This window comes from Penicillium citrinum (genome assembly GCF_028827155.1).
Source record: "Penicillium citrinum strain IBT 23319 chromosome Unknown utg000001l:1.0-4955037.0:1.0-4956770.0, whole genome shotgun sequence".
Taxonomy (NCBI): domain Eukaryota; kingdom Fungi; phylum Ascomycota; class Eurotiomycetes; order Eurotiales; family Aspergillaceae; genus Penicillium; species Penicillium citrinum.
This window is the reverse complement of record NW_026622686.1, coordinates 519,184-539,097: the sequence shown is the minus strand read 5'-3', so window position 1 is coordinate 539,097 and position 19,914 is coordinate 519,184. Positions and strand designations below refer to the sequence as shown.

General features: G+C 50.4%; 6 protein-coding genes across 6 annotated transcripts; 3 read left to right on the top strand and 3 right to left on the bottom strand.

The window, feature by feature from the left end:
* Positions 1–205: 205 nt before the first annotated feature.
* On the bottom strand, positions 206–6,480 carry N7469_000212 (tetrafunctional fatty acid synthase subunit FAS1; the record flags this gene model as incomplete). The annotated part of the gene is made up of 3 exons (XM_056639132.1): positions 206–628; positions 690–5,326; positions 5,355–6,480. The coding sequence occupies 3 exons, from the start codon at positions 6,478–6,480 to the stop codon at positions 206–208; spliced, it is 6,186 nt and encodes a 2,061-aa protein (XP_056504889.1).
* Positions 6,481–7,506: 1,026 nt separating this feature from the next.
* N7469_000211 (trifunctional fatty acid synthase subunit FAS2) lies at positions 7,507–13,171 on the top strand (the record flags this gene model as incomplete). Its single annotated transcript, XM_056639131.1, is given in 5 exon segments — positions 7,507–7,697; positions 7,894–8,027; positions 8,132–9,000; positions 9,020–13,000; positions 13,061–13,171. The coding sequence occupies 5 exon segments, from the start codon at positions 7,507–7,509 to the stop codon at positions 13,169–13,171; spliced, it is 5,286 nt and encodes a 1,761-aa protein (XP_056504888.1).
* Positions 13,172–13,436: 265 nt separating this feature from the next.
* Positions 13,437–15,485, bottom strand: N7469_000210 (tRNA (guanine26-N2)-dimethyltransferase; the record flags this gene model as incomplete). The annotated part of the gene is made up of 1 exon (XM_056639130.1): positions 13,437–15,485. One exon carries the CDS (start codon positions 15,483–15,485, stop codon positions 13,437–13,439), a length of 2,049 nt encoding a protein of 682 aa, XP_056504887.1.
* Positions 15,486–16,549: 1,064 nt separating this feature from the next.
* N7469_000209 (uncharacterized protein) lies at positions 16,550–16,918 on the top strand (the record flags this gene model as incomplete). The annotated part of the gene is made up of 2 exons (XM_056639129.1): positions 16,550–16,572; positions 16,630–16,918. 2 exons carry the CDS (start codon positions 16,550–16,552, stop codon positions 16,916–16,918), a joined length of 312 nt encoding a protein of 103 aa, XP_056504886.1.
* Positions 16,919–17,708: 790 nt separating this feature from the next.
* On the bottom strand, positions 17,709–18,801 carry N7469_000208 (MCP1 family protein; the record flags this gene model as incomplete). Its single annotated transcript, XM_056639128.1, has 2 exons — positions 17,709–18,503; positions 18,568–18,801. 2 exons carry the CDS (start codon positions 18,799–18,801, stop codon positions 17,709–17,711), a joined length of 1,029 nt encoding a protein of 342 aa, XP_056504885.1.
* A 203-nt stretch (positions 18,802–19,004) lies between these two features.
* On the top strand, positions 19,005–19,665 carry N7469_000207 (putative C2H2 finger domain protein; the record flags this gene model as incomplete). Its single annotated transcript, XM_056639127.1, has 3 exons — positions 19,005–19,013; positions 19,143–19,355; positions 19,384–19,665. 3 exons carry the CDS (start codon positions 19,005–19,007, stop codon positions 19,663–19,665), a joined length of 504 nt encoding a protein of 167 aa, XP_056504884.1.
* Positions 19,666–19,914: the final 249 nt, after the last annotated feature.

Genomic DNA, 19,914 nt, shown 5'->3' with positions numbered 1-19,914 from the left:
AAGTAATGAAATTGACTAAAATAAAATATACATGCAGCGCCAACAAACCAAAGACATATCACATCACGACCAAGAGGTCTTTCTATCGAAATAACATTAGGGGAATAAGGCAATCACAGCCTCCTCTACCACCATTCAATTCTCTATCACTCCACCACAATATAAGATTTAAGCACGAGCTTCACCCTCCTCATACTTATCCCAGTTAGCCAGGATTGAGGCAATACGGGGGGGAGTTCGTCAGACGGTAAACATCCTCGAAGTACTCCTTGGTAATCTCGAAAGGACGAGCAGTGACATTAGGAATGTATTTTCCAATCAACTTGCTAGGATCAATGGTGGTCTTGTTGATCTTCTTGAGCAAGAAAGAGCGGAAAGGCTTGACGCCGGATCGGAGGAAAGTACTGTGGAAGGGGACGTCGATGCCCTTCAGGGGGATAGTAGCGAAGCCACGCTCCAGGTTGATTGGGCGGGGCTTGGACTCGGTTTGCTTGACGCATTCTTGAATGATGCTGACAAGGTGAGCCTTGACGTCGTCGAGGGACATGCTTTGCATCAGGGCGGGAATGTCGATGTTTTGGGCCTTGAGGAAGTTGAGGAGGTTGGTGAGGCAGTCCAGGGCTCGGAGCTGAATGTAGTTAGTATTGCGTATTTTCACGAGTGTTTATGGGAAAGGGGGGGTTACGTACATCACCAGCAGCAACGTATTGCATGTTAGCAACGTTGTAGTTGACGATCTCCAGAAGCCAGCCAGTTTGCTCGGAAATGTTCTCCACGACATACTGCAAGGCCTGCTCGTTGAAGGTCTTCGAGATACGGCTAGGGTTGACAGCGCACATGGAGTAGTTAGAGCGACCTTGCTCGTCACGCTCGACGGCAACTTGCATGGTCAGACCACGGTAGAAGACGACGGACACCAAGCTCTCAATGGGCATGACATCGGCCAGGGCAGCAAGGGCCGAGTATTCACCCAGAGAGTGACCGGCGAAGCTGCTGTCGCGCTGCACCAGACCCTTGGACCGCATGTCCTCGAAGCTGGCCTTCTCCATGAGGGTGAGAGCGGGCTGGGTGAACTGGGTGGCGGACAGCAAACCGGTAGGAGAGCGATAGGTGTATGAAGCGGTAGTCTCGTCAACCTCCTTGAAGATCTTCTCCGACTTGATAGAGCCATCGGCATTGACGGACTCGAAGGTCATCGCCATGTAGTTCTGACGAATGGCCTTACCACGGGGACCACCGAAGTAAACTGTGAGCTCCTTGGGGTTGTTCTTGACGATGTCGATGATGGAGAGACCGTAGTTCTCGATGAAGTGACGATCAGCACGGTCCCAGACTTCCTTGGCGACGGGGCTACTAGCGTAAAGCTCCATACCCATGCCCTGCTCCTGAGAACCTTGACCTGTGAAGACGTAAGAGGTAACGGGCTGTTCGACCTCGGCCTCACCATCAAGGACCTTCTCCTCGGACTCCTTGTTGAAGGCCTCAACCTTGATCAGCTTACGACCAGCGATCATACCGACGTGCTGGAGCTTGACGGTGATCATGTCGTTGGGCAGAACCATACCGACGAGAGAAACGTGGAAGCCACGGACACGGCCGATGTTGTTCTCAGCAGCCCAAGTCTCGACCAAGCTACGCACGGCAGCGCTGCTGTACATACCGTGGGTGATGGTGCCGGGCAGGTTGGCGTAGCTGGAGAAGACACGGGACACGTGAATGGGGTTGTAATCGCCAGAGACACGAGCATAGGTCTCGTTAGAGGCCGGGGCACGCAGCTCAAGTGCAGTCTTTCCACTGAGCGGGATAGGGTTCTCGAAGTGGATGGGCTGCTCGATGGAGTTACCATTACGCTGGAGGTAGTCGATGACAGGGTTACCGTGGGAAGCACCGGCCTCATATTCGACGGAGGCAACTTGAACAACCTCCTTGGTAGGAAGCTCAACAAGGACCTGTCCAATGGTCTGGACATTGCTGAAGACAGTGTTGTTCTTGAAGCGGATCAGACTCTGCAGACGGAAAGTGAGAGTTTGACCGAGCAGCTCGATATCGCTCTCATCAACGCGGAACCACTCCTTGGAGCGGAGAATAGCGACATCGCGGCTAGTAGCCAAGTGAACCTGCATAGGCACCTCCTCCTTACGTTGGAAGGTATTCTCGAAGTCGGTGTAGGCACCACGGTACAAGAACTGTGAGGTGACGTGCATTATAGCCTTGCCCTCACGCTTGATAGTACCACAGACCTCGACCATCTTGCCTGACTCGTTATTGATGACAGCGTTGATCTGAGCAGTAGTGTCCAGAACATCGCCAACCTTCAGGGGCTGAGCACCGGGGACCATCTTGAAACCGTTGGACAGGTGAACAAGCTTGAGAAGATCACCGTCAATGGTACGGGGGAAGATGGGCTTGGTGATAGCCTTCCAGCCGGCAACAATGGCAAAGTCCATAGGAGCATAGACTTCCTTACCAGGGCGGTCGACGAAAGCCTCACCGGTGTTACCGACAGCGTGGACAAAATCAGCAACAGCCTGCGAGGTGATGGTTTCCTGGCCACCATTGAAAGTGGCGGTGGTAGGGGTGTCGAAGGGAACGTCCTTGTTGCCGAACCAAATACGGTAGTAGAACTCCTTGATGCGGTCGTTGCGGTCACCCATGACCTCACGGATAGGGGCGTAGCCAGTCTCCGGGTGGTAGGTGAAGAGGAAGTTCAAAGGAACAACACCATTCTCAGCAGTGCGTCCCTCGAAGAGAGTCAGGCTGATCTGGCCGTTCTCGTTGACCTTGGACTCGACAGTCTTGACAAGCTTGCCAGACTGGTAAGGCTCGCGGACGCTGATGACAGTCTTGGCAGGGTCATTGGGGTTGGTGATCTCGACGTAGAGACCAGCGGTGGGGGCAACAATGCGCTTCATGGGGTTGGTCTGGAAGCGGTGACCCTGGACATAGACATCGGCCTGGAAAAGGGCGTGGCGCCAGGAGTAAGAGTCACCAGCAAGGAGACGGAGCCACTGATCCTCATCAGGCAGAGTAGCAGAGGGGGAGGTAGACAGGCGGAAGCTGATCTTGTTGGGCTCCTCAGAGATGGTCAGACCATCGAGCTCCTCATCCTCAGCGCTAGACAGACGTCCACCGAAGTACTCGATGACAGGGACCTTAGACTTGTCACCGCCATAGACGTCACGGAGCAGACCGGTGATGTGACCCTTGTGGACACCGTCCAGAATGTCCTGAACAGGCTCATCAATGATGTTGGAAAAGCGAGCAGCCATGGGACCCTGAAGAATACAGGTACGGCCGACATCCTGGTCGACGACTGCCTCGAGATCCTCACTCTGCCACAGCGAGTCCTTCTTGAAGAAGTACTCGAAGTTCTCGTCCAGGACAGGGACGAAGGGAACGGGCTTCTGTCCACGGCGCTGGCAGAGCAGAAGGAAGTGCTGAACATCCTGAGCGTTAATCAGCTGAGAAGCAGCCTCAGGGTAGGCAGCAAGAATGTTATCAACAGCAGGATAAGGAGTGTCGAGTTCAGAGTAGTTCTGCAGAAGAGAGGCCTGGCCGTTCGCAGTAGTGAAACGCTCCTCAACACGGCGCAGGAAGTCACCAGTAAGACGCTTCAGAGAGTCGTCGATCCAGCGAGACTCATGAGTAACGTACATGAGCTCAACCATACGGTGAACAACCTCGGCGTAGGTCATGTCCTCAAGATCGACAGTCTCACCAGCAGCATTACGGCCGAACCAGACCTTTTGGAAGTCGTCATTGAGCTTCTTGATGATGTAGTTGCGCTGCTTCTTCAATTCAGGAACACGCTTGGCCTTGTCAAGCTTGAAGATCTTCTGGTCCATCTCCTGCCAGAACAAAACACCACGGGTAGCCAACTTGTGAATAGGCTCGCCCATCTCGGAGAGAACAGTGATAACACCACCGGTGGCACCCTTGTAGGTCTTCTCCCACTCAGAATCATCGACACCGGGGGCATCGGCGATCGCCTTCTTGGCGTTCTTAGAAGTGTGGGCCTCCTTGGCGATCATCATGCGGGAGCCGAACAGACAACCATCGAAGGGCATGGGAGGGTAGCCGAACTTGGCAGACCAGTTACCGGAGAGGTAAGGGTAGGTGTCCTCAGAGCCACCGAAACCACTACCAGCAACGAGGACAATGTTGTCCTGCTTGCGAATACGGCCGTACATCTGCAGAATGGGCTGGTGGAAGTCCTCGAAAGAGTGATGACCACCGCCACGACCACCAGTCCACTGGAGAAGGATGGGGAACTTAGGATTAGCCTTGGCAATGTTGATAACCTGTTGGATGGCATCAACAGAGCCAGGCTTGAAGGCAATGTGCTTGATACCCAGAGTCTCAATGTATTCGTTGGCAACCTCAATGGAGGGGACACCGGCACCAATGGTCAGACCCTCAATGGGGACACCATCGGCACGCAGACGACCGATCAGAGGGATCTGCCAAGCCATGGCGCGAGGGTTGACATAGATCAGGTTGACAGTAATACCACGGCCAGGAGGAATGACCTTTTCGATCTTGTTGATGGCTGCAGTCAAAGTCTTGGCGTTATAGTAACCACCGCCAGCCAACTCGATGTGGTAGCCAGCGTTCATGGTGGCAGCGACGAAGTCCCAGGGGACAGTGGTGGGAGTCATACCGGCGACCATGACAGGGGGAATACCGAGAAGACGACTCATCTTGGTATCGACGTAGGTTTGACCGGTAGAAGTCTGCACCAGACGGGGGCCATGCTCTTTGACCCAATCAGTGGCATACTTCACGGAGTGCTCGTCACGGTCGAACAGCTCGGGCTTGTAGCCAACCTCAGCGTTGGTACCATCCATCTCGCCAGCCAAGATAACACGGACGCCCGTACCATCCTTGTTGCGGTTGGTCAGAACACCGAGACCGGAGATGCCACCTGGGCCGAAGTCAACGATGTGAGTGGCACCGGGGAAAACGGTGGCCTGCTCCCAGTTAACGGGGTCGTGAGTAATCATGCGAACCAGAGCGGGAACGGCGCTCTCCTCGCCAAGTTCTCGCAGGTCATTGCCGCTCTTGGTGTGGAAGACTGGAATGACGAGAGACTTAGCGGGAATCTCCACATCCTCGAGGTCCTCGAGAATACGGTCATAGGCGGAGGTAAGGTACTGGCTGTGGAAGGGGGCAGTGATGGGAAGGAAGCGGTTGACGAAGCGAACCTTGCGCTCAGTGAAGGGAACACGGTTCTGGTCCAGACCAGTAGGGGCCTTGACCTTGCGCAGACGGAGGTTCAGACCATAGAGGGAGATGGGGGGGACCGGTAACAACAAAGTTGCGAGCGCTGTTTACCAGAGAAATGGCGATGTGACGGTCCTCGGGCAAATGCTGGTTGGTGGCATCGATATGTTCCTGGACCTGGGTGCGTGACAGGTCACGGATGGAAAGCATAGGAGTGGGAGTACCCTCGCCATTCTCAATAGAGTCTTGGAGGACAGAGGGAGCAATGGATGTGCGAGGGTAAGCCTGCTGACTGCGCAGACCGATCCAGAAAAGCATAGTCAAGGCATTGCGAGCAGCTTGGGCGAAAGACTCCCATGTAGTAGCCGTAGCAATAGCGGCCGCAGTCACAACACCTTGGGAGTGACCAGTAGTTCCCCGAATGCGCTCCAACAGATCACCGGGCTGGCGGCCGAGAACCTTGCAGGTGACAGTGTAGTGGGCAAGCTGGACTAAACCAATCAGAGGCAGACTGACAGGTGCAGAGACAAGATAGTCGGTGTCAGGTTGAGCGTCACGGTCCTGGAGCCAGCGAATGATATCCAGGCCCTTGGGGTACTGCTTGCTTGCCTCGGGATCCCGAGAGAGCGATTGAAGAAGCTCTGCAGAGGAGACAATCAAGTCCTCGACGAAAGAAGGGTAGGTAGTATAGACGGCACGCAATTCGTCGAAGTACTCCTCGATATTACCCTGACCACCAAAGACAGTGTAGATACCAGCAGCATCGTCGGAAGCAGCACGGAAGAGAGCCGAATCATAGGGCTTAGTGGGCCGGCCTGCGGCGGCACGTCCGGCATAGTAGGCCTCAACGACCTTGTTCTTCTTATCAACGATTCCAGGCAAAGAGGCAGCCACAGCGTGAACATCATTACCGCGCATAAAAGCACGCTCAAACTCATTTAGAACCAGCTTGAGAACTTCATCATAGCTTCCCTGGGTATCATCCTCACCAGCCTCAACCTCCCGAGCCACATGACCAATGTAGCGAGCGACCAGATCAGCGACGGATGAAGGCTCATCATCTAAAGCCAATTCATCTGTAGGTTCGGGTAATGATGAAGCAAAAGCATCTTTCAATTGCGAGGCGTGGAAATGAAGCGAAGTAGGAACGAGGAAGGAGAATTCGAGGGAGCCATGCGAAAGGATAAGAGGGCGCAGAGACTGGGAGGAGCGGGGGGTATTGATACCAGTCTGAGGACCGGTGGATGTGCCGTACATGATGTATTATGTATCTTCGTCTATTTGTTTCTCGTTGATCGTTCTCGTTCTGTTCTTTCTTCCTAGATCTCTAGAGTCGCGGTGTTGGACTGCAATTGTCAGTATACCAATATGCGGTCAGATATCAAGGTGGACAAGAAGGGATACCTCAATTGACTTTTCAGTACAATCAGTACTGATTGTCTCACACAGACAATAACACCACACCGAATTAAATAAAATAACAAATGAAGCAGAAAGAGAGTAGGAGAGGTGGAATAGTGGAGGAGTAGAAGGAGGAGGAGACAAGAGGAGAGGAGGTTGGCGTGAAAGTTCGAAGTGAAGTCGGAAATAAAAAAAAAAGATGAGCAGCCTTCCCAAAGTAGATTAGCGTGCCCCGCCATTCAACGAAGTCGCCGAATTTGGCGAAATTTCGTGGGACGCTGGGGCGTTGGGGTATTTGTGGTACGGGCAATACAGGACTTTTATTCACATATATTTTTGTATGACAAGAGATGTACCTTTGATCCCCCCCAACACTTCATACCCCACCCACTTTGTATACTTTTACTCCTTCGGCCGAAGGACGGCATGATTATTCAACTGTTTCCGTGCGTATGATTGGTCCGTGCCTGACTACACTGTGGTATTGTGCATCTGTTGTGAATAAATTACTGTGTATTTGTATTACCACTTGCTCTATCGCAACTTCCCACCTTTTTTTTTTTTGCCGGAAGAACCTCACCTTCTGCTCTCCCGCCGATTTCCTCCTCTTCCACCTCCTCTCCTTCTCCTCACATACCCTTAATTTCTCTTCCCCATTCAATTCTCTGGTCTATTGGGGACTGTTTCTTTTTCTTCTTTTTGACTTCATTATATCCCCCCCCGGGTCCCTTGATTAGGGCGAGTGCGACGCGCCTGGACCATATCGCTGATATCTTTTACTTTAATACTACAACACATAAATTCATATCGGATTTGATATCTCACAATTCGACCTTACTTCGCCTTCTCGATACCCTTTACCTTCCTCTTCTCCCTTCCATCATGCGTCCTGAGATTGAACAGGAGCTTGCTCACACCTTGTTGGTGGAGCTGCTTGCCTATCAATTTGCTTCACCTGTCCGATGGATTGAAACTCAAGATGTCATCCTCGCTGAACAACGTACAGAGCGAATTGTTGAGATTGGTCCCGCAGATACTTTGGGTGGTATGGCCCGCCGAACATTAGCCTCCAAGTATGAGGCCTACGATGCCGCTACCTCCGTGCAACGTCAAATTCTCTGCTATAACAAGGATGCCAAGGAGATTTACTATGATGTCGATCCTATTGAAGAAGAGCCCGAGCCTACTCCTGCTGAGGCCCCCGCCGCTGGTGGCTCGGTTCCTGCTGCTGCTGCTGCTCCCGCTGCTGCGGCTCCTCCTCCCCCCAAGTGCTGGCCCTGCGGCGGCTGTTGAAGATGCTCCAGTTACAGCGGTGGATGTTCTGCGATCTCTCGTGGCACAAAAACTCAAAAAGAGCTTGGCTGATGTGCCATTGACAAAAGCAATTAAAGATTTGGTTGGAGGTGAGTGTCAATGCTTTAAGACTCTCCTTCATTATATATCTCGTTACTGACAAAGTTTAGGAAAATCTACATTACAGAACGAAATTCTGGGTGATCTGGGTAAGGAATTCGGCTCTACCCCAAGAAACCCGAAGACACTCCTCTCGATGAGCTCGGTGCTGCCATGCAGGCTACTTTCAACGGCCAATTAGGCAAGCAATCCTCCTCTCTCATTGCTCGTACCGTTTCCTCAAAAATGCCCGGTGGCTTCAATATCACAGCTGTTCGCAAATACTTAGAAACCCGCTGGGGTCTGGGCCCCGGTCGTCAGGATGGTGTGCTCTTGCTTGCCATTACTATGGAGCCGGCCTCCCGTCTTGGTTCTGAGGCTGATGCCAAGGCATTCCTCGATGATGTCGCCAACAAGTATGCTGCCAGTGCTGGTATCAATCTCTCCACCCCCGCCGCCGGCGGCGATGCTGGTGGTGGTGGCGGCGGCATGATGATGGATCCTGCCGCTATTGACGCTCTGACCAAGGACCAACGAGCTCTGTTCAAGCAGCAGCTCGAGGTCATCGCTCGTTACTTGAAGATGGACCTCCGGGCTGGTGACAAGGCTTTCATTACCTCCCAAGAGACTCAGAAGGCTCTTCAATCACAGATTGATCTGTGGCAGGCCGAGCATGGCGACTTCTATGCTTCTGGTATTGAGCCCTCCTTCGACTCTCTCAAAGCTCGTGTCTACGACTCCTCGTGGAACTGGGCTCGCCAGGACGCTCTGAGCATGTACTACGATATCATTTTTGGCCGCCTGCAAGTGGTTGACCGTGAAATTGTCAGCCGCTGCATTCACATCATGAACCGCTCCAACCCCCTTCTCCTTGATTTCATGCAGTATCACATTGACAACTGCCCCACCGAGCGCGGCGAAACCTACAAGTTGGCCAAGGAGCTGGGCCAGCAACTCATCGAGAACTGCCGTGAGGTTATGGAGGTGCCCCCCCGTTTACAAGGATGTCGCCGTTCCTACTGGCCCTGAAACCACCATCGATTCTAAGGGTACCATCGGCTACAAGGAGGTTCCTCGCGCCAGTGCTCGCAAATTGGAGCACTACGTCAAGCAGATGGCTGAAGGCGGTCCTATTTCGGAGTACAGCAACCGCAACAAGGTTCAGAATGACCTGAAGAACGTCTACAAGCTTATCCGCAAGCAACATCGTCTCTCCAAGTCTTCTCAACTTCAATTTGATGCTCTTTACAAGGATGTCTTACACGCTCTGAACATGAACGAGAACCAGATCATGCCGCAGGAGAATAATAAGTCTGGTATCAAGCGTCCTCTCCGCCCCGGCAAGGTTGAGACCATCCCTTTCCTGCACTTGAAGAAGAAGAGCGGAGACAGCTGGGACTATAACAAGAAGCTCACCGGTATCTATCTGAATGTGCTGGAGTCCGCCGCTGCCAACGGTCTTTCCTTCCAGGGCAAGAATGTACTCATGACCGGTGCCGGTGCCGGCTCCATCGGCGCGGAAGTCTTGCAGGGTCTGATCAGCGGTGGTGCCAAGGTTATTGTCACTACCAGCCGCTTCTCGCGTGAGGTTACCGAGTACTACCAGTCTATGTACGCCCGTTACGGTGCCCGTGGCTCCCAGCTCGTCGTTGTGCCCTTCAACCAGGGTAGCAAGCAGGACGTTGAGGCCCTCGTTGACTACATCTACGACACTAAGAAGGGTCTGGGCTGGGATCTTGACTTCGTTGTCCCCTTCGCTGCCATCCCTGAGAACGGCCGCGAGATTGACAACATCGATTCTAAGTCTGAGCTGGCTCACCGTATCATGTTGACCAACTTGCTCCGCATGCTGGGTTCTATCAAGACCCAGAAGCAGGCACACGGCTTCGAGACTCGCCCCGCTCAGGTCGTTCTGCCTCTGTCTCCCAACCACGGTACTTTCGGTAACGATGGTCTGTACTCCGAGTCCAAGCTGGCTCTGGAGACCCTCTTCAACCGCTGGTATTCCGAGAACTGGAGCAACTACCTCACCATCTGCGGTGCAGTTATTGGCTGGACTCGTGGTACTGGTCTGATGAGCGGTAACAACATGGTCGCTGAGGGTGTCGAAAAGCTTGGTGTTCGCACCTTCTCTCAGCAAGAGATGGCCTTCAATCTGCTGGGTTTGATGTCGCCCGCTGTTGTCAATCTCTGCCAGCTTGACCCCGTCTGGGCCGACCTGAATGGTGGTCTGCAGTTCATCCCCGATCTGAAGGGTCTCATGACCAAACTGCGCACTGATATCATGGAGACGAGCGATGTCCGCCAGGCTGTTATCAAGGAGACTGCCATTGAGCACAAGGTTGTCAACGGTGAAGACAGCGGTGTCCTCTACAAGAAGGTTGTCGCCGAGCCCCGTGCCAACATTAAGTTTGAGTTCCCTAAGCTTCCTGACTGGGAAGAGGTCAAGCCTATCAACGATTCTCTCAAGGGAATGGTCAACCTGGACAAGGTTGTCGTTGTTACTGGTTTCTCCGAAGTCGGTCCCTGGGGTAACTCCCGTACCCGTTGGGAGATGGAGGCCAACGGCAAATTCTCTTTGGAGGGCTGTGTTGAGATGGCCTGGATTATGGGTCTGATCAAGCATCACAATGGTCCTCTGAAAGGCAAGGCTTACTCTGGCTGGGTCGATGCTAAGACTGGTGACCCCGTCGATGACAAGGACGTCAAGCCTAAGTACGAGAAGTTCATTCTTGAGCACACCGGTATTCGTCTTATCGAGCCCGAGTTGTTCAAGGGTTACGATCCCAAGCAGAAGCAGCTGCTGCAGGAGATTGTCATCCAGGAGGACCTTGAGCCTTTCGAGGCCTCCAAGGAGACCGCCGAGGAGTTCAAGCGTGAGCATGGTGACAAGGTTGAGATCTTCGAGATCCCCGAGTCCGGCGAATACACTGTTCGCCTTCGCAAGGGTGCCAACTTGCTCATTCCCAAGGCTCTGCAGTTTGACCGTCTGGTTGCTGGTCAGGTCCCTACCGGTTGGGATGCTCGCCGTTACGGTATCCCCGAGGACATCATTGAGCAGGTCGACCCCGTTACCCTGTTTGTCCTGGTATGTACCGCCGAGGCTATGCTGTCAGCTGGTATCACCGACCCGTACGAGTTCTACAAGTACGTTCATCTGTCTGAGGTTGGTAACTGCATTGGTTCTGGTATCGGTGGTACCCACGCTCTGCGCGGTATGTACAAGGATCGTTACCTCGACAAGCCTCTGCAGAAGGATATCCTGCAGGAGTCCTTCATCAACACCATGAGCGCCTGGGTGAACATGCTGTTGCTGTCTTCCACCGGTCCTATCAAGACACCTGTCGGTGCTTGCGCCACTGCTGTTGAGTCCGTTGACATTGGTTACGAGACTATTGTCGAGGGCAAGGCTCGTGTCTGCTTCGTTGGTGGTTTCGATGACTTCCAAGAGGAAGGATCCTACGAGTTCGCCAACATGAAGGCTACTAGCAATGCCGAGGATGAATTCGCTCACGGTCGTACTCCTCAGGAGATGTCTCGTCCTACTACCACCACCCGTGCTGGCTTCATGGAGTCTCAGGGTTGCGGTATGCAGCTGATCATGAGCGCTCAGCTCGCCCTGGACATGGGTGTGCCCATCCACGGTATCATTGCTCTGACTACCACTGCCACTGACAAGATCGGTCGCTCCGTTCCTGCTCCTGGCCAGGGTGTGCTCACTACTGCCCGTGAGAACCCAGGCAAGTTCCCCTCGCCACTGCTTGACATCAAGTACCGTCGTCGCCAGCTGGATCTGCGCAAGAAGCAGATTAAAGAGTGGCAGGAGTCTGAGCTGCTCTACCTTCGCGAGGAGGTTGAGGCTATGAAGGCCCAGTCCGATGAGACCTTCAACGAGTCCGAGTACCTGCAAGAGCGCGCTGAGCATATTGAGCGTGAAGCCGTTCGCCAGGAGAAGGATGCTCAGTTCAGCCTGGGTAACAACTTCTGGAAGCAGGATTCTCGTATCGCTCCTCTCCGCGGTGCCTTGGCTACTTGGGGCCTGACGGTCGATGATATCGATGTTGCTTCATTCCACGGTACTTCGACTGTTGCCAACGACAAGAATGAGTCCGATGTTATCTGCCAGCAACTGAAGCACCTCGGCCGCAAGAAGGGTAACGCTGTGATGGGTATCTTCCAGAAGTACTTGACTGGTCACCCCAAGGGTGCTGCCGGTGCCTGGATGTTCAACGGTTGCTTGCAGGTTCTGGAGAGCGGTCTTGTTCCTGGTAACCGCAACGCCGACAACGTTGACAAGGTGATGGAGAAGTTCGATTACATCGTCTACCCCAGCCGCAGCATCCAGACCGACGGTGTTAAGGCTTTCTCAGTCACCTCCTTCGGTTTTGGTCAGAAGGGAGCTCAAGTCATTGGTATCCACCCCAAGTACCTGTACGCCACTCTGGACCAAGCTCAATACCAGACCTACAAGAACAAGGTTGAGGCCCGTCAAAAGAAGGCCTACCGCTTCTTCCACAACGGTCTGATCAGCAACAGTATCTTCGTTGCGAAGAACAAGGCTCCTTACGAGGATGATCTCCAGAGCAAGGTCTTCCTTAACCCTGATTACCGCGTCAGCGTTGACAAGAAGACTTCCGAGTTGAAGTATTCCTCTACTCCACCCAAGACCGAGGACTCTGCCACCACCCGCCAAATGGTTGAATCTCTCGCCAAAGCCCATGCCGCCGAGAACTCCAAGGTCGGCGTTGACGTAGAGAACATTGATGCAGTCAACATCTCCAACGAGACATTCGTGGAGCGCAACTTTACCGCCAGCGAGCAGGAATACTGCCGTAAGGCTTCCTCTCCTCAATCTTCCTTCGCCGGTCGTTGGAGCGCCAAGGAAGCAGTCTTCAAGTCGCTTGGTGTTAGCAGCCAAGGAGCCGGTGCTGCATTGAAGGATATTGAGATTGGTTCCGATGCAAATGGTGCTCCTACCGTCAACGTAAGTTACAATACATCACCCCATCTCCATTGATCAACAACGCTAACGGGAGATCAACAGCTCCACGGATCCGCTGCCGCCGCTGCCAAGCAAGCCGGCGTGAAGTCGATCAATGTCAGCATTAGCCACAGTGATTCACAGGCTGTTGCTGTTGCCGTTTCGCAGTTTTAGTGAAATGGCTTAAGTCATGTTATTTTTTCCATTCGCATATAGATGCTTTTTGTTTTGTTGAGACGTGATGATTGTGATTATGTTTGTTTAGATTGTGCCAGTTTCGTCTCCTGGCGGTGTTTTATAATGGAGTAATGACATCTAATTTCCAACAATATACAGAGAAAAATTTATAGTAAATAGATAATGCGAAGTGTAGTTATGTAGATACAGCGTACTTTTCAAATTAACAAATCATTTATACATCGATCAATGCCGGCTGAAATCACGAGGCACGATTCAGAGGTCCCCAATTCGCACGTGGATTAATCTGATAGCGCACAAGTCGTTTCGTCGATGAGTCCCGGCCTAATTGTGCATCGAATCGGATTTTCGGAGACTCGGCAGCAGCAGCGTCCGTAGTTGAAGAACCAGGACCAGTTCCAAGGTGATGTTGTCTCCCGGATCGATATAGAGAAGCTTCAATTCTAGTCACCAGATCACCAACATTCTTCCCCTCCTCAATGTCACGGGTGAGTTCTGACTTGAGACGAGCAAGCCATGTATCTTCCTTGACCTCGTTCTGGTCTTCCGCAGTACCGGTACCAGGTGCAGGCGCAGGTGCAGGTGTGACATGGGCATGTCTCATAAGAGCAGCGCCGGGAGAACCAGGTTTAATAGAACCTTCTTTAACGGGAGAATGTTGACGGATCCATTCGCGCATGATTTCCCAGATAACAGACCAAGGGGCGTCTGTACGAATGGAATTTGGTTTTGCGTGGGAACGAGTTGATCTGTAAGAGAGGGAATGGATTGCGCCGCGGAATTCGTCGATTGGAGGGGTTTGACAATGCATTGCCTTTGATAGGGCTCCTAGGTTGAAGTAGAAGGGGTATGGGTCTCGGAGGGAGGGATCCATTTTTGGAATTATATTTGGGTATTCTCCGGCAGTAGCAAGGTCTGCATCTGCGTCTGCCTCTGAAGCGGAGGCCAGGTCGAGGTCCTCTTCCATAGCTGTTGTGAGCATTCCTTCGATTCGGGGGATTGTTTGGTAAGTTTCTTTGTCGAGGGATGGGAGAATCGAGAGGATTCGTTGAATGAATTTAGGATTATGAAGACGACCTCCCCACATCGGACCGGCGAGATGAGTTTTGAAACCGCAGTGTTCGCAATGGGGTGTTGCGGTTGGAGCTTGGGCTAGACTGTGATAGGACATTGGATTACCCTTTTTATCGAGTTTGGTCTTTGTTAAGGCGAGATATTGATTTGTCCAAGCGCCGCAGCCTGAATCACAGTTATAGTGAAGTAGGGTATTGCCAGCATTGAACTTGACTTGAGCCGGGGAGCGAGTGATTCGCACGAAAGTTCGCGCGTAGAAGTCGATTGATAGAGAGAGTAGCGGTTCAATTGCAAGACCGTACTTTGCAGCAGATGTAGCCAGACCGTAGAGAATAAGACGAAGACCTCCTTCATGCGAGTGGTTGCCTTTAATAGGGATTCCACCGTACAATGAAAATGCTTTCTCCGCATACCCGGTTGAAGCCCAGACTCCAGCATCCGTGCAAGTTACACAGAGGAGACCGCCATCCTTAACACCTTGAACAGCAGCGTCCAGGAACGGAGCTGCGGTACCGTAAGGGTCCAGGTCGATAACGTCGAATCTGGCACTTGTACCAGCCGTATACATATAAGCGCGTGCATCGCCAAGATTAGGCTGAATGCGACCACCCAGCTCATTGTAATCAATATTGGTTTTCATGGACTGAATTGCCGAAGGGGAGAGGTCGTTTCCGACGATTTTGGTAGCGATTGGAATTTCCGAGGCATATCGCAAGGCTCGAAGACCTGTTGCAGATAGAGCATCGAGGATGGTGAATGAGGAAGATTCTTCGTGTTTTCCGTTCGTAGCAGGAGGGGCAGAAGTGGCAGCAGACGCAGGTTCAGGAACAGCAGCTAAAGGCTGATCGATAGTCTCTGAATTTTCCGTGTCAATTTCTCCCTTTTTAGAGGTTGTCTGTGCCTCCTCGTCCTCACGCTTTCGCTTTTGGCCCTTTGAATTGGGAGCTGCATTGCGCCTCTTAGCTTTCGCATCTTGTTTCTGCTTTTTTAGGTCGATGACATGTTCACTGAAGGCGCGAATGGCGAGAACGCTGAGGTCGCGATTGAATTGTTGAATGGGGTTGTAAAAGACGGATTGAGACTCGTCTTCAGTTTTGAGGTCTCGTCTTGTTGCTTTTGAGGCGGCTTCTTGGGAGGGAGGGTTTAAAATGTGGGCTTTGCCTTCTTTAATGACATTGTATTGGGTGCCGCGGTATTCGACGAGTTTGGGCTCCATGGTAGCAATTGCGCGGGAATTGACGGGGAGAGAGTGAATATTGTATGTAGAGAAAGAGAGGATAGGAGAGAATATGCGACTAAAAGCGCATTTTGGGAACGCGGCGGCTCGGAGCGCAGGCGGCATGAAAGAAGAAGAAAAAGAAGAAGCGAAAAGTTGAAGTTGCGATAAGAAAAGCACGTGATGAGTCGCGGAGTACTTTCAAAATATTTAGCAGTATACATTCAAACTTAATTATAGTAAGATATTATAATTATTATATTCAATTAAGTAACAGTTGTAGAGGATGCTATTTACTACTCAATATGAGGACTGGTCTATATATTATATAGATCAACATAGTATATTCCGGAAAAGTACAATGTACAACACAGACAGAAATTGAAGTAGCTACTAGGGTATCTACTCTACTCATAGGTATGCCATTGATTGAAGATTGCACAGAATAAGTAGAATATAGCAGAGCAATACTTTAGGATATAGTATAGAGTAAACTATGAAATATAGCATTCCAAGTAGTCATTGTGGTAGTAGAGTACCTACTCAACTTATAGTTATAGTATCATACTACGTAGGATAGAATCATATTATAGGACATATCATATTCTAGTAGAGAGTATCGAATATTATATCAAGACATTGACTAGATAAAGGACCTGTTTAGTGGAATATGTCATAGTAGAAGCCAATTCCGTCAAGATCCACTGCCATTCTCAGAATATTGTATAACACGGTGGAGATATCAAAGAGAGTATCGCCACATTGCTGTAGAGCTCATAGTTGCGCTTGACCGCAACATTGAGCTGATACTCATAGAAATATCTAATAAGTCAATGATGTGCCTAAACTGAATTCTTGATTTGTGAATTTGAATGGCAGACTGTACAACATTTGTAGATCTTACATAGTCATGATGTCAAGTATGCAAGGACTTGGACGATCGCAGCCGAGAGCTGTGCAGTCAAGGTATAAAAACATGAATTCCTGCCATAAAACACAAGTAACTATTCTATTTCTTGTCGCCTCATAAGGACAATCGCAAATACCTCTATCTAAACTCCAAAATGCCTGTACAGTTCATCCAAGAGTACGTCCTTGTATTTCGTCCGACTTTGAACTTACTAATTCTAATACATCGATTTAGCCCTAACCAGGTCAACGACGCCATCGACGAAAGTTCTTCGAAACCCGTCGTCATCCATTACTGGAATCCTTCAATGGGAGAAGAATCCCCATTCTTGTCTATGTTCCACGATGCCGATGAAAACTTTGGACCCCAGCTCTCCCTCTACGTCGTCGACAGTGGCTTCATCAACCCTCCGCATTCTCCCGACGAATTGCCCTTGACTGCGCTTTATGTAGACGGGGACGAAAAGGAATCTGCTCCTTTCCATCCCGATATGGTCCAGAACCTTATCTACCAAGCAGTTTAATAGTTCACTTTTGATATGGAATGCCGGAACGACCTCGAACTATATGATTGTCTTTCGCAGTATTTCGTTATGAAATGATATGAATGATTTCTCTCATACTTCATGTGATGATTAGTTAAATATATCTAGTTACAAGTAATTGCAAAGGTTATGACGAAAATTGGGGTCTGGGTAGATTATCTACTTAAGCTAGCTCGTCGAACGGAATTAGCGAATTAGCAGGAAGTGTGGTTTGTCGACGAGGACATTGTATTTGATTTTGTTTTTAAGAAAGATACTAGAATGATCAAGAGAATGCAGTTCATAAGGACTTCTTTCGTCTTAAACTCGTATCAGTGTAATGTTCACCGTCGTAGATCTATTTTATAGGTAGGTACCTATACATGTACTACATGTATAGATCTAAGACGGTGATACTATCTATACATACGACGGGTCCTATGTATAACTACCTGCCAGGTAGTTATTTATAAGATACATACTATGTATCTGGATAGGTCCAAGCCTGGCAGTTTGCCTTAACGTAAACCTTTACAATTGGAATTCATTTTAATCTCCAGATTGTCCTCGGACTCGAATTCTCTTAAACACTAAAAGGTTCTACTTTGACTTCGAGAGGGAATTACGGAAACAATTGGTCATGTAATATACATTCAAGTGTAGAATAATCGGAGTAGAGAATGCATAGTAATACTATTACTTGTGGAGTAGTAGGGTAGAATAGATCAGAGTATGTAGAGAAATGATTAAAATTAGATATACAATAATACTAGTATATAGTGATACACTGCTACAACCACCCACCTATCACAGGCACTTGACTGTACATTTCATTCCATCCTTGTGCTTCCCATCCTCCTCCACTATCTCCTCCACGCCCAACAATCCCCAAAGCCCCTGCAAGCCAAACTCCCGCTCCAAGCACCGCAACCCCATTAACAACCCACCACATCTTTCGCGTCCGTCTTGCCCGATCCTGATTCTCAGAGTACCCAAGATATCCCTCCAAAGACCCCTTCGATCCCGCTCCTCGCTCCCGGCGAACAGTCGTAACCTTCCACCCCATCCAAGTAGCCCACCCACCAACAAAATGCCACACACTAGCCGCCACAAAAGCAACATAGAACAAATTCCAAAACACGGGACTTCTCGCAATTCCATGCGCAACATACCCCAATCCAACACCCGAACTACCGCCCTCAACAAGAACAGGCGTCAGTCGATTCACAAGAACATGTAATCCAACCAGCGGAACAACCGCATACCCCGTTTTTGCCTGGACCGAGACCCGAGGCCAGAACCGAAGCAAAGTGCGCTGAGCACGGGTTTCCGCGCCGTAGAGACGGGCTCGGCGTGAGGCGCGAATATTGCGAAGTGTAATGCCGGAAATGACGTGCGTGAGCACGGGGAGCGTGAGAATTAGGTGCTCTAGACCTGGAGCTTGGTAGATTGGTCTTGTGAGGAGGAGGTAGGGTTCACTGGCTGGAATCGATTGGGTGAGGAGTGGGATTAGAGAGGTATTCGCGAGGTGGAGGATAAAAAATGCTGTTGGGGGGGTATGTTGAGTATCGTTGGAGACTTGATACTACAATTTATTAGCACTCATGCTGATGAAAATACAATCACAAGCACATAAACCCAACAGTTACTCTGCAAAGAGGGGAGAGCATACATAGTGTGTCCCAGCGGTGACTGTGTAGACCGAGAAGAGAGGGCGAGAGAGAAGGGAAACCACAAGTACGTTTCTGTGGTTCGTCTGGTTTGGGGATGAATTGGCCATTTTCGAGATCGTCAAGGTCTGAGGTTGAGTCGTCGACTGGGGATGGGTCGAGCTCTTGCATTGAAATGATGGATTTGGCATCATCGGGGAGTGAAGAGGTCATTGTGTAATAGCATAAAAAAGGAGAATCGTATTAAGTCATTAAAAATAACAGAGAAGAGAAGAGAAGAGACAAAGAAAAGACGTGAAGAGAAGAAGAGGAAAAAGAAGAAGAAAAGCGGAGGAAAACAAGAAAGTTGCGGAGGTCACGCGGAACGGGCAGCTTCTGATAGGCTCGTCTTTCTTCTTCACTTCACTCCATCCAAAATGCCTCCAGTAGGTCTTCAGTCCCCTACTCAATTGAATATACTGACATATATACTAATTCATTAGCGAGCATTCACAAATCCAGCACCAAAGGTACTTCCCTCCCAATAATCCTCATTACAAAACTAACTCCACCAGACTGAATCAGCTAGATCAGCCTTGAGCTCATTTACCTGTACCCTCTGCAACAAGTCCTATTCCCGCCATCCAGAATATGAAGCACATATCGGTTCATACGATCATCAACACCGTAAACGACTACAAGATCTGAAACAGTTATCTCGGGACCCGAATGCAGCGGAGAAAGCGCGGCGCGCGGAACGGAAGGCGGATGCTGAGGCTGGATTGAGGGTCATTGATAATGCAAGTAGCACTGCAGTTAGCAGTGGGGGAGGAAGTGCGGGGAAGGGATTTAAGAAGGGGGGTTTTAAGAGTTCATTCGCTTCTGTTAAGGGGGGGTGGACCGGTGAAGAAGAATGTTCTTGGTGATGATGATGAAGGAGAAGTTGAGGAACAGAAGAAGGACAAAGGGAAAGAGAGTCAGAAACAGACGCAGCCACAGCAAAGAGGTCTGGATGTTGAGAGTGAGACTGATGAGGAGGATTATTATGATCCCAGAAGGCCGACGGGGTGTGCTGTTGGATGTGGAGTGAAGGTCTGATCTGATATGATCATCCGATGATAATAATGGCGTTTGGGGAGTATGGATACTTTTGGGTCTTTTGAATCTACTACACTAAAGTCACGCTTACTACTACTATTGACGATGTAATGCAAATCAATGTCTATCTATCGCAGATCTGACAGGTAATGGTACATAGCTCCAATCTGCCTAGAAGAATAACGACATGGAACACAATATAAGGAAAATGACAGATGAAAGGGTACTAGGCACATGGTTTTATTACTG